Genomic DNA, 13,944 nt, shown 5'->3' on the forward strand with positions numbered 1-13,944 from the left:
GGAGGAGGAGAGGAAGGGAACCTGTGAGTCAGATCCCAGTGGGAGAACCAAGACAGACAGACTACCAAGAGGAGGCCTCACTGCGTGCATTTCTCAGCCACTCCTCCCCAAGTACCTTCCTGTGGGGCCCAGGCTGGGCCATGTGGATGGGAGAGGAAAGAGGCAGGTCCTGCCTTTAGGAGTTCCTGGTCTGGCAGGAAGTCAGAACCAAAGACACAGAGTAAAGGAACACCAGGGGTGTGGGAGGAGGTACCCTACAAGATCCAGGGGTACCCCCAAGGCTTCCAGAGGAGGGCGAGCTAGAGCAGGGTTCCCAAGGACAAGTAGGAAGCAACCCAGCGGATGTGATGTGAGGAGGCATTCCAGACGGAGGGGGCATATCGTGTGCAAGGGCTGAGATGAGTGAGCATGGTGTGTCTGGGGCTGCATGCAGCCCCAAGTGGCTGGAAGGGGGTGGGGTGGGGGGTGGTGATGAGCCAGGAGGGCTACACCAGGAGGAGCCTCTGAGTGCCAGGCTTAGGACCTGGGGCTCACCCCCAGGGCAGCAGGGAGCCATAGAAGGAGTTAGAGCTGAGACTTCCAAAGTCCGATGTGTTTTTACATCCACCCTGGAGAGTAACCCTATTCTGTATGAGGGGATATGTGTAGGGGCTTTAGCTGGAACAGGGCTGTCCGGAGGGGAGAGAAGCAGGTCTCAAGTGGTAAAGGGCATCCTTGAGAGCTCGGGGGGAACACTGGCCAAAGCCACAGCTGAGGTCAGCTGCTGGGTAACCTTGCCCGCGGCACCTGCAGAGGACCTGGGATGTGGGACGGGACCTCGGATTCATGGGGACAACGACTGTGGGCCAAGCTGGCTGAAGACCTGGACATCAGATCTGGTCCTGACCATGGAGAGATTGAAGGCATGTGTGCCTCAAGCTCCCTGGCTGCTGGAAGGTATGACCTCATGACCTCTGACGCCAGGCCCACTTTGAGGTTGGCCAAACTGAGTCATGTCAGGTAGAGACAGAACCTGTTCCCCGTATCAGGCTCCTTCTAAGGAAGTGTGGTCGCAAGCGAGAGCAGGGGTAGTGGACATGGGGGCTGTAACACCAAGAGCGGAGGCCAGGTGGCCATGGCTGGCACTTGCCTGAAGAGTTATACCTCGGGCTGTGTCCTCATCTGCAAAGGAGGATAACGATACCAACCGCACAGGCACGTGAAGCCAAGCCTGGAGTACTTGCTCCATTAATGTTTGCTCCGTTTCTCCTGGTTTGGGTTAAAGCTGAATGGAGTTAGGGGTGTAACGCATGTCTTCATAGTCCTGGCCTCAAGCCTCGCCCACAACACTCAATTATTTTGATCAACCTCCTTATTATATCTTGGAGGACACTGAGACCACAGAGATGAAGCAACTTACCAAAGGTCACACAGAAGTTAGTATCAGGGCTTAAAAACCCAGTGGTTCGCCACCATTCCGATAGGCTTGAGTAATTCAAGAGCCTGGTTATGGTTTGAACAAAGCAAGCAATACTACCACCTGGTGGCAGTATGCCTGAATTGCAGGGACAACTCGATTGACCCTCCTTCCCCTTCAACCAGAAGACTGATTTTCAGAAAAGTATTATAGCTGGATGAGTGACACCACAAAGACAGTCCCTTCTTAGATTTCGGCTTATGGAAGACACGGAATGGAGTTAATTGTTTAAAGGGATCTGGTCTGAAACCTCGCTGTGCCTGAGGTTTAATCCTCCAGCTCCGTGATGAAGCTGGCGGATGCCATGCGCTCTGCTGTGCAATTCTGGCCCTGAAATGGGCTGTCTCTTTAAAAATTCTTCTGGTTGTAACTGAAGCAGCAGCTGAAGCTGTTGCCAGGGGCAACCTGGCAAGCCATCTTACGTTAAATTAAATTAAACAGGCCTCCGACTGCTCCCTCCCTCCTGGAGGAGGGAAGGGCTGTTCCTACCTCTCTCCTGGAGAATAAAGTTGCTGTGAAACCTCTTACGCTGTGAGGAATTCACTTCCAGAGTTGATGGCTCCCAGGGGCGAGATGTTTGCAGGCAGCGGGGGAGGGGCTGCCAAGGCCTCTGCCAGGCGGGTGTTTACGGAGGGCCTGCCCGGCGTGGGATCTGGGCAGGACGGCCCACCCTTTCTCCTGTCACGGCCTTATCACGCCGGGGCTTCTGGGGCCCAGAAGAGGGGGCTGGCCGATGTGCGAGTCAGCCCAGGCTTCAAGCTGGAGGGCTCTCCAATGTGGCGGCTCCTTGGGGCAGACCTGTGGGAGGGGACTGGGCAAGGTGCCGGTGCCAGCACTGAGCCTGATTTGAAATCCTTAGACCCTGGTACTCACTGAAGGTGAGAGTGAGGAAGAGACCTCAGGGGAGGGGTTCTCAGGACATCATCTCCCAGCTCTCCGAGGCTCTCACTATCATGTCCCTCATTTTAGAGAAGGAGAAACCGAGCCTCAAGGAGGCAGAGACGCTATGCCGGGTCTTCAAGTAAATTGACGTTTTTCCGTAACACCTAGCTGCAAGGGTTCATACAATGCCTATCGTTTGAAAAGGGCACGCACACAGATTCCGCTCGATCCTCAGGACGCCCTGTGTGGAATGTAAAGTGGGTTATCACTACCCTCTTAGTACAGACGGGAAAATGGAGGCAAGATGATGTCCTTAAAGTCACATGGCCAGTAGGAAAGCCTGGACTGAAACCCAGGAATGGTGCTTTTTTGTTGTTGTTGTTGTTGTTACGCTGATAACAGCATGTTTTATGGAGCACTTGCCATGTACCGGACACACAGTCTGCATGTGTTAACGCTTCCCGACCTCTCCAGACTCACCTACGAGGGAGAGACTGTTATTATCCTGATTTTATAGATGAAGCAGCTGTGGTGCAGAGCGGCCCCGCTACAAGGCAGCAGAGCTGGGAGCTCAGCAGCTTAGCCCCAGAGGCCCTGCACCCAACTTCCCTAGACTAACGGTTCTCCAAGAGTGATCCCGGGACCCACAGCAGCAGCCTCACCTGGGACTCTGATAGAAGTGCAGATTTCTGGCTCATGAAATCAGAGACTCTGGGGGGTGGGGCCCAGCAGTCCATGTCTTAACAGGGAGAAACCTGTGCGGCACTGCGGGGGGGTGCGGTGAGGACAGGCTGGCTGGCGGATCTTTTGAAAATGAGCCAAAGGATCAGAAGTTGTAATCCTCTGGAAAGCCTGAAGACCCTGCCGTGTGATGGGTGAGTGACAAAGGTGGGTGGTTTGGGAGAACCTGCAGAGACTAGTAGGATGAGGATAAGCTATTAGAGAGAAGGTTTGTGTTAACTCGGGGGTACAGGATGGATCTTAGCTTTGAAAAGTGGCCCTCCAAAGAAGGAAATGCAGGGGGCTAGGCTATTATAAAGGATCTCAATAGGAGGTCAGTCAGTCTACCAATGGCTTACGATTCTATGGGCATCTGAATAGGCTATAGAGGGACCTTGTTGGTTCTTAAGGGAAATATTCGCCTTGCACTTTGAACTTTGCCCCTGCTGGCTGCTGTACTCTACACCTGCCAGTTCGTTCTTGACAGCTGACTCATTTTCTCTCGGGGAAGGGGCAATGAGCAGGAAAGGGAATAAACATTTCTTGAGCGTAGACTATCCACCGGGCATTCGGTGCATCGTAGCCCCGGATCCTGCAATGCATCCTCCTCCTCTTACAGGAGAGGAAGCAGAGGCTGAGAACAAGCCATGAACCAGCCCAGCCCTGCAGCCCGGACAGGGCAGAAGTGTCAGGATCCAGTTCAGACCTGCCTCCCTCCAATGTCCCTGTTCTTTCCGCCTCATCAAGCCAACCCTGTGACAGCTGACACGGCAGAAAGAAAAGTCACAGCAAGGTGGCAGGACTCGGGAATATGTTCTTCCTGTACAACCGGAAAGTCCTCTGTGATGACACAGAGCAGCCTCCCTGATCTGCACACTGAGCCCTGCCCCCCTCCACCTGGGTCTTCCCGGCCACCTGCGGGGCGTGCACAGGAAGGCAGAGCTGGGGTCTCTCCTCTTCAGTGGGTGTGGGGAGCAAACAGAGGGAGGGGACTGGAGGCCACCCCTGCCTAGAAAAGCCACTGGCACAGCCTGGGCCTCAGTGACCGCCTTTACAAACTGGGATGGTCCAGTTGGCCTGCCTGACCACAGGTGTGTTGGTGGTGGTCAGTGTGACGGGTGGAGGGGATTTGCAGGATGGATGCTATGCCATGGAAGTCACTTGTGCATCCCTGTCTTGTGTTCCCTGGAGGGTTCTGTGTGAATCTTCAGGTCCAATCAGATCAACCGCAGCTCCCTGTTGTCACCCTTTCTGGTCCTACCCAGGTCTGTCCTGCAAACTCAGGCCCATGGGTCACCAGAGCTTTGCACTAGTCCCCCAGACTTGCAGGATTTCCTTGAGCCACTTCTCTCTCTATTCCACTGTCCCCAGAGAAAAGGGGTCCAGACTAGTTCTGGGTCCAAATCCCACTCTGGCACCGGTAGAGGCTGGGTGGGTCTAAGAAGTGCCTTGCCCTCTGTAGGGATGCCTGTGTTTTCTCAGCTCCTCTCATTGGTCCCACAGTGCTGTGTGCAGCCTTAAATAACTTCATCGTTTCTCCTGTAAAAGAGGCAGTTGGGCCAGATGATGCTAAAGCTTTGGCCCTGGGTCCTGTATCAATGAGGAGGGGAGACCCGGTTCCCAAACACTGCCCGGTAAGCAGGGAGAGAAGCCAGCAGCAATCTGAGAATATGCTAATATGCAAATGTGAGTGACAGCAAGGCCATCCGAAAGATGGAGCTAGGAGCCTCAGGAAAGCTGTCCCTTGGCCTGGGCTTTATGTCCCAGAGACCTGAATCCACATCTTTCTCATTGCTCGTCTATAGAATGGGGTTAACACCAGTTCTGATTTCCCAGCTAATCTGTGAAAAGCACATGAGTGCACAGTGCCCAGCTCTTCACCCAGCAGTCATACATCTCCTTTCCCAGTGGAACCAAATCAAACCACTCAGATTTATGGAGTGAGCATGTGTGTGTGTGTGTGTGTGTGTGTGTGTAGCTGAGGTCCCCTGTTTGCAAGCACCGTGAGAGGAGAAACCTGCCCATGAGCTCATAAGTTGGAGATCAACTCTTAAGCCCTCAGAATACTGTCCCCACATTCCCTAAGCTGAGGTTTCCCACCTCCTTGTGTGTTCATGCATTTTCTTCTGCCAGGAGGTTCATTCCTTCCCCTACTTCTGTGCTTCTCAGAGTCCTTCCTGTCCCTGAAATCACCTTAGTCCAGCCCCTCATTCGACAGGAGGAAACAGAGGCCCAAGGAGGCGAGATGACTTGCCCACTGTCCCACAGCCAGGGCAGGGCTGGGGCCGGTACCCATATCCTGGCTCCTGACCCCTAGTGGGGGGTCTTTGCTAATATCTTTGTCCAAGGCAGGTCCTGGGCCGGGATGAGGGAGGCCACAGGAAGGGCAGGAGGAAGCAGAGAGGGAACAGGCTCACTAAGAAGCAGAGTCTGTGGCTCTCGTGTGTCTTCCTGGCAGCCCCATCAGGGATGAGAACAGGCAGCCCGCATCCCTCGATGCTCACTGGGGCTGGGCATTCCCTCTATGACCCCAGCTGTACTCATTGGGCTGGTACCACTGTCTCCAGTTCACAGAGGAAGACACGGACTCCCCTGCAGCCTGCACACGCCCACACTGACTGAGGCCACACCTGCACCTGTCCTGCAGAAAGCGTCAGCACCTTTGGGGCAGCTCTGATGTTGGGGGAAGAGGGGAGAGAGAGAAAGGAAGACTGGAGTAGAGAGAGGGACAGAGGTGTGTGTGTGTGTGTGTGTGTGTGTGTGTGTGTGTGCATGCATGCTGGGGACCTCGGGGTTGCTGACTGGCTGTGTCCTTGGCCTTCCTGCTGGGTCCCCACCCGCTGGGTGTGGCGATGGGAATGTCCACACCTTTGTTTGTGAGGCCAGCCTGCCAGCACTGCCTGCCTCCCCACCCGCCCCTGCTGGCCAGGTGAAATCTCCTACAATGGGGTCACCTTGGGCAAGTTACTTCCATCCCTGATACAGTGGGGAACCACAGTACTCAGCTGGCAGAGTGTAAGATTTGAATAAAAATCAAATGCACCAGCCGAAACTGGTTTGGCTCAGTGGATAGAGCATCAGCCTGCGGACTGAAAGGTCCCGGGTTCGATTCCGGTCAAGGGCATGTACTTGGTTGCGGGAACATCCCCAGTAGGGGGTGTGCAAGAGGCAGCTGATCGATGATTCTCTCTCATCGATGTTTCTGACTCTCTATCCCTCTCTCTTCCTCTCTATAAAAAAAATCAATAAAAAATATATATATTTTAAAAATCAAATGCACCAGTGAATGTAAACTTCTGAGCTCCGTGCCTGGGCACAGGCTGGGCGGAGGGCACCCACTACCGGCCGGGCCTGCCCTGAGCTGGGTGCAGGGGTGGAGAACCTGCAGCCCTGCACGTGTGCATGTGTAAAGGGAAGGGAGACGTGTGGATGTGCAGGGGAAAAGGAAGAAACTCAAGTAGCTGAGTTAGCTTGGGATGGGGATATTACTTTTTTTTTCTTTTTAAAAAATATATTTTATTGATTTTTTACAGAGAGGAATGGAGAGAGATAGCCAGAAACATTGATGAGAGAGAGACATCGACCAGCTGCCTCCTGCACGCCCCCCACTGGGGGTGTGCCCGCAACCAACGTACATGCCCTCAACCGGAATCTAACCCGGGACCCCTCAGTCCGCAGGCAGACACTCTATCCACTGAGCCAAACCGGTTTTGGTGGGGGACTTACTTCTTTAAAAATTATGAGTTTGAGTCACCTTATTTACAAAAAAAAACATATTTACAAAAAATAGGGATTTTAAGACTTAAAATTCAGTTATTCAACTATATTAAACTTAACAGCAGTCACAAACTGCTTCTGGGTGTCAGCTCTGTGCTAGACAGTAGTTGGTGGGGGAAGATAGAGGGAGACACAGGGTTCCCCTTCTAGGGGGCAGATCCCTTGGAGATAAGCCAGGGGCTGGGAATGGCTCTGCTCACAACAGCAAAATTCTGTGGGGCCAGAGGGTGTGCAGGGAGGCGGGCTGGGCCCCTAATCTGCATCCTGCCTGAGGCCTTTCATGTTCTCTCACTTCACCCGCACAGCAACCCTGTGAGACAGATGATAGAATCCCATTTTGCAGATAAGAAAACTGAGGCTTAGAAAGGTGACATGATTTGCTGATGGAGACAGAATTTTAACGTGGTCTGTCTAATTCCAAAATATTCTTTTTTAAAAATATATATTTTATTGATTTTTTACAGAGAGGAAGAGAGAGGGATAGAGAGTTAGAAACATCAGCTGCCTCTTGCACACTCCCTACTGGGGATGTGCCCACAACCAAGATACATGCCCTTGTCCGGAATCGAACCCAGGACCTTTCAGTCAACAGGCCGACGCTTTATTCAGCCAAAACATTCTTTTCTTTTCTTTTAATATATTTTATTGATTTTGTACAGAGAGGAAGGGAGAGAGAGAGAGAGAGCTAGAAACATTGATGAGAGAGAGTCATCGGTCAGCTGCCTCTTGCACACCCCCTACTGGGGATATGCCCGCAACCAAGTTACATGCCCTTGACCGGAATTGAACCTGGGACCCTTCAGTCCCCAAGCCGACGCTCTATCCATTGAGCCAAACCGGTTTTGGCAGCCAAAACATTCTTAATACCCATTCAACCTTGAGATTTGCCCCCCAAGAATCCATCTGTGCCTGTGTGTGTGTGTGTGTGTGTGTGTGTGTGTGTAGGGGGATGGGAGGAGGAGAGGAATGACAGATGAAAGCAATCTGCCTGATCATATTTTTGTAACTTGAGAAAGAGGGAAGGGAATGAAGAGCTGGGAAAGGAAGTCATAAACACTCACCCACCCGCACACTCTCGGCTTGTTTTTGGATTATGGGCCAAATTATTAGCTTTTGTAATGTTTTCTCTTGTAATTTTCTTAGCAGACGAGCAGCTGTTCATTGGTTCTTCAGCTGCTCTTCATCCTTTGAGCGGCAGGGGCTCCTGCCGGGGACAGCCCACCCCATTAGGACGGGGTCCCTGGGAGCTGCAGTCCTGGTGGGTCAGACCACCAGCTGCTCACCCAGCGGTGCTGCTGTGGGTGGCGACCCTCTCAACGGGGTCCCATAATGCTGCTCTGTGGTCCCATCTCCTCCTCCCCGGGCCCCAACTCTGACTTCATCTCTGCCCTCATGCTTCCAGACCCCCCAATGATACATGGAAACCCACCTTTCCTCCCTCGACACTTCCTCCACCCAGTGGTTTTTAAGGGGTCACGCTCATGACCCGCCAGCCATCTGCACTGCACTCATCACCCCCGCTCCCCGCCCCTTCCCCCCAACTTCTCTGACTTCTCCAGAAAGAGCAGAGGCTTTGAAGTCAGGCAGAGGGATGTGGGTTCACCTGCCACTTACAGTGACCTGGCGCAAGTTACCTAGCCTGGCTGTGCCCCAGTTCCCCGGTCTGTACAATGGGATCAGGGTTCTTGTGAGGACGGCCTAGGATCACATCCAGAAGGCACCCACAGATCTTCATGAATCTCACTGTGCGGAGCTGTATGGGAGGAAGGAAGGCTTCAGGGGGGTGATGTTTGAGCTGGTTTTTATGGGCGGAGTCTGCCTTCTATGCAGAAGGCACCTAGCTGTGCAGGGAGGGGTGAAACAGCACCGCGTGTTCCGAGAAGGATAAGAAGTATAGACTGGCTGATAAGTAGGTTCCAGGGGAGTAGGAGGAACTGTGGCAAAGAGGAGGGCGGGACCCAGATTCCAGGGACCCAGATTCCTGGGAGCAGGCTGTCCTGTGCTCCTCCCCCTGAAGCTTCTGGCTGCCCCTTTCTGGGCCTCCTCCCCTGCTCCCGTTTGGGTGTCACCAAAGCCCTGGGGCTCTGCAGGTCCCCCCTATGCCCTCTGCTGGGCGTGCCCTCACCTCCTTCCTGCCAGTCAGCCCACTCCTTGTTCCCAGCAGCCCTCAGCCCCTGGAGCCGAGAGGGAGTGTTCCTCCTCCAGACGCAGGCACCCGGACTCTCAGGGCACTGCTGACTCCACATTGGCCCCATGTCCCCCGAGGACACGTCCCTTGTCAACCTGGGGGCCTATTTTTGGTTCAGAAACTATGGGCTTTGGCGTACAGCGCTCTGAGATGACTGTCACCTGGCCCAGGCCATGTCATGATGCCCGTGACCTCAGCCAGTCGTGGGTACTTGTCCCTTTGGCTTCTGCTTCCAGAGGAGGGGCCAGGCAAGTCTAGATAATGAAGAAAAACCTCCTCCCTTTGTCCACGAGCCGCTTAAAGACAGGGCCTGGCATGCAGCAGGGAATGTGTATGGGATATGCCCAGAATTGACCGGTTTACGCACACTTTCAGCTCCCCATTCAATCGGATAATCACTATTGTTTAATGTTCACGGAGCAGACACTGAGGCCAGAGACAAGCGTGACAGCTGGGGGCTCAGAACCGAGCCCCCTTCCTCTGACTACAATGAAGCCATCGTCATCATGCTGAGTGTAGCTATTTCTTGAGCGCCTACTCTGTGCCAGCTGCTTTACAATCTCTTCTAATCCCTGGATGATGGAATGGGAGCTCCAAATTCCCAACTTTCTCCTAGGATTTGTTGGGGGGAACTGACCACAGCCCCTCTGGCCAGACCTGGAGAGCAGCGGCTGGGCCAGGCCTGAGGACACAGCACACAGGCTGGTGGCCACCTCCCACCTACGCAGTCAGCTTTCTCCCCGGGGCCCTGGGCGGCGCCCTGCTCCACACTCCTCTGGGAGGCCCCTCAGCAGGTAGGTGGCCCCACCAGGGAGGGAGGAGCCAACCTCCATTCCATCCTTATCCCCAAACATCCTGCTCTCTAGTCCCATCTCCTTCTCCCCAGGCCCCAACTCTGACTTCATCTCTGCCCTCATCCTTCCAAACCCCCCAATGATACATGGAAACCCACCCTTTCTCCTTTCTGCTCCCCTCCTCCAGGAAGCCTTTCCTAGGAGCCCCTTCCGGAGAGCAGGAGGGGACCTTCGAGCCCGTCTACCCGCTCCGGGTCCCCCTTTCACAGATGGGAAACCACAGCCCAGGCGGGAGAAGGCCTCCCACCCTTCCCACCCAGCAGGCCTCCTGGCTCCCAGCCCCGGCCGTAGGCCCCACTCTGCTGCCGAGACCACACTCCACACAGACATGCTGGCCATGCCTTCCCACTGAGGCCAGCTGCCATTCAGGGCTTTGGGCTTTAAAACAGGAGACCTGGGCCCCTGTTGGCCCCAGCATGGCCTCAGCTGCACCCAGTGTGGGGTGGGGGTGACCCCCTCAGGCCGGGAGAGGCAGGGGTTGTCTGTGATCCTGCAGTCTCTGTGCAGGCTCTATTCCAGGTGCTTTCCAAATACCAGCTCTTAGCTGTGGCATCAACCAGATGAGAATGTCCCCATTTAACGGAGGAGGAAGCCAAGGACATCAGGACCATTTTACAGAGGGAAACCGAAGTCAGTGATGCTAAGGATGGACTGGAGGAGAGAGAGCATGGGGGAGCTGAGATTTGGACTGAGTACCGTCTTCATCTCCACCCTATCCTGCTTGCTCCTCAAGTGAAAGCCCTGTGCTCCGCCCTGCACCCCCTGAGGTCTGGACTCCACAATTCCTCTCTGAAGCCAAGAGCTCTGGTGGAAAGGCTTAAGGGGATGTACAGAGGCTTTGTGAGTGGAGTCCTGAGTGAAGGCGTGTTGTTATTTAGATATCACAAATCTAAACCATAATAAAATGTCATCGTTATCAGCTCAACTCTGCCTGTGCTGTGCCTTCACAGAAAAATCACGATACCTCTCAGAACTGAGGTTCCCTCTTCTGTAGGAAGGAGGACAAGGCCTCTACTAGTCGGTCATCCAAAGCAGGTTGCCTCTGAGATGGCACCCAGTGATCCCTACCTCCTGATATCCGTGCCCCGTGGAATCCCCTCCTTTCAGTGTGGATTAGACCTACCGATGCGCTTCTACTGAACAGAACGTAGTAAAAATGATGGCTGCCCACATGGCAAGGATTTGAGGGAGGCCTCTGGCTGCAGCCAGTGAAGAACTGAATCCTGTCAACAGCCATCGGAACAAGCTTGGAAGGAGCGCCAGCAAACTTTCAGATGAGACTACAGCCCAGAGGCACCCAGCGGAGCCACCAAATCCTGTGTTAATACATGCTTATTGCTTTAAGCTGCTAAGTTTTGGAGGGTATTTGTTATGCAGCAATAGGTCACTAGTATTTGTCTACTTAGTGCCAGGCCCTGTGCTGTAACTACATTCATTCAAGATACATTAGTGCATCCGCCGTGTGCCAGGTATTGTGCGGTAAGCCTGGCAAATATTGTCCTCACTCTCAATGACCTCGAGGTTGAACTGGGGAGACAGACTTGTAAATGGACGGTGTGAGCAGTGCTATGGGAGCCCAGGGAGGCAGCCTGGAGAAATCAGTGGGGGGATGTCCGAGACTGTGGAGAGCCTTCCAGGCAAAGGAAAGCAGAAGGCACCTCAGAAAGAGGCCGAGAGAGAGTGACAAAGTGGGTGTAAGGAGACCTGGCTCAGGGGGGACAAGGGGAAGTAGACCACAGGAAAAGCCTGGCTGGGAGGGGGACGTGGCCTCAGCAGAGCCTTGGGCTTTCTGCCAGGCAGTGGGAGTCACTGATGGTTGTAAGCAGCGGAGGATCATGGGAAGAAAGACGGAGAACATGAACTGGCCGCAGGTGGAGGACGAGGCAGAGGGTCAGACCAGAGGGCAGGAACCCAGGCGGGACGATGGACTGGGTCAGGCAGGGACTGATGGAGGCTGGGCTGGCGGAGGGAGGCTGGAGAGGAGCTGACAGACCTCAGAGATAGGAGGAGGCGGAATGGACAGGATTGGAGGTCTGAATGGATGGGGATGGAGGTGAAGGGGAGAGAGGAGGTTAAGAATGCTGCCCAAGTGTCTGGCAGCCGTGTCCCGTGGTGCCTTTTCCTTGGGTGGGTGGGCACAGACACGTGGACAGTTACTTGCTGGGAGGGGCGGGATGAGAGGGATGAGTTAGTCAAGTGGAGTTTGTGGTGTTGCCAGAATAAAAATCTGTGGCAGGCTGCCCCACTAGGAAGAGGGCCCACCCCTAGCCCAGCAGAGAAAAGTCCCAGAGTTGGCCTGGGCCCCACGGGGGATGCTGGAGAGGAGAGGGACATTGGAAAGGTTCTCTGGAAGCCAAACGACCAGGGTTTGATTTGTCTAGGGCAGTGTTTCCCAACCTTCTCTCATGATGAGAATCATCTGGTGGAGTTGTTAAAACACAGATTCCTGAATCCCAACTAAGAAGTGCTAAACTAGAATTTTTGAGAACATATAGGTAAAATTGCATACCTAACTTAGTGCTCTGTATATAAAATCTGTCTTAGAGCACTAGTTAAGTATACAATTTTACCTATATGTTCCCAAAAATTCTAGTTTAGCACTTCTTAGTTGGGATTCAGGAATCTGTGTTTTAACAACTCCACCAGGTGATTCTCATCATGAGAGAAGGTTGGGAAACACTGGTCTAGGGGGTTGTGGGAACAGCCTTGCAGACCTGGGGGAGCACAACCTCAGCCCTCCCAGCCTGGGGAGGAGTCACCCACCTGCTGCCCGTAGCTCAGCGCCTTGTCGTAGAGCGTGATGCCCGCCGCCAGCACGCGTGCGCGCTCCTCAGGGCTGGCGCAGCCCACGTCGAAGCCATGGGCATAGCCCTGCTCCGCCAGGCAGCGCGCGGCGCGGGCGTGGGCATCCCCGTCCGCCTCGGAGTCTGCATCGGCCGCCAGGCCCATGAGGCCGGCCAGCCTCGCGGCGCAGGCCTCCTCCTCTTCCTCCTGCCCCAGCCGCCCGTACACGTGCGCCAGGTTGGCCCAGGCGTTGAGGTTGCCCGGGTCCTCGCGGGCCACCTGCAGGAAGCTCTCGCGGGCCTCGTCCAGCTCCTCCAGGTAGAAGGCACAGGCGCCCAGCAGGTGGCGCACCGCCGAGCGCCGCGGGAGGGCGGCCGCCAGCGCCAGCTCCTGCCGCAGGCCCTCCCGCTGCAGCTTCAGGTCCCGGGCGCGCAGGGAGGCCGGCGAGCGCGGCTCAAAGTTCAGCTGCATCTCCAGGTGGAAGTGGCCCGGGAGGTAGTCCAGGTCGTCGATGAGGGCGTCCAGGTCCTCGGCCACGGCCTCGGGGTCCGCCATGCCTGCCCCGCTGCTCCCCGGGCCCGGCCCCTGTCCCGGAGGCTGCTGGAGGCAGTGGATCCGGCGCCCCGCGAGCCAGCCTGGCGCCGGGAGCTGAAGGTCAGCGCGGCGGCGGCGGTGCAGGGCGCGGCCACCTCCGGGTCCCCGGGCGCCTCCCGCCGGTGGGTGGGTAGGTCCCTGTGGGTGTTTCCGCTTTCACCACTCAGGTGCACAGCCAGGTGTGCCAGACAAACAGGTGCATTGCCAAATGCGGGCGCGCAGAGCCCGGTGCGCGGCAAAGGCGTGTTTTCACTCTCTGTGCGGAAGACACGGAGGTTCGGGAGGAAAAAGACATGCCCAGGTCACAGAACTGAGTCGAGCTCAACCAGGCCTGGAACCCAACCTGGTTCTTCCTCCGTGGGCACCGCTCCACCCTCCTGAGTGAGCTCGCTGACTGGGAGAGTCCGGACTGGCCCTTCCAGCTCCCCGCACGGGCCGCTCACCCCTGCTGCTGTCCCATCGCCACCATAGTTCCGCAGTGTTCTTCCCCTGCACAGAGCTGCCACCTCCCTCCGCTCCTCCTTTGGCCTCATTCGCCAGGCTTCTCCGCTTGGATTTCCCTGCCTTCTCTGCCCGCAGCGGGCCCCATTGCAAAGACAAAGGGGCTCCGTGTGTTGGTTCTCCACTGCTCTTGTGCGACCTGCATCATCTCACACTGCGGGCCTCCCTCATCTGAGATGATGACTTCC

The 13,944-nt window shown here is 55.3% G+C and overlaps 1 protein-coding gene across 4 annotated transcripts in view; it reads right to left on the bottom strand.

Moving 5' to 3' along the window:
• The window catches only part of TTC22 (tetratricopeptide repeat domain 22), a 28,148-nt gene extending 14,659 nt beyond the window's left edge, over positions 1-13,489 (bottom strand). For 2 of the 4 annotated variants that reach the window (XM_045584644.1, XM_036446057.2), the window contains exon 1: positions 12,641-13,489. In XM_045584644.1, the coding sequence (XP_045440600.1) occupies positions 12,641-13,216 (576 nt within the window). In that variant the 5' untranslated portion in view covers positions 13,217-13,489. The remainder of the gene's footprint in view (positions 1-12,640) is intronic. The other 2 variants (XM_036446058.2, XM_036446056.2) reach the window with 2 other exon arrangements.
• Positions 13,490-13,944: the final 455 nt, after the last annotated feature.

Source organism: Pipistrellus kuhlii, unplaced genomic scaffold (assembly GCF_014108245.1).
Source record: "Pipistrellus kuhlii isolate mPipKuh1 unplaced genomic scaffold, mPipKuh1.p scaffold_m20_p_2, whole genome shotgun sequence".
NCBI lineage: Eukaryota > Metazoa > Chordata > Mammalia > Chiroptera > Vespertilionidae > Pipistrellus > Pipistrellus kuhlii.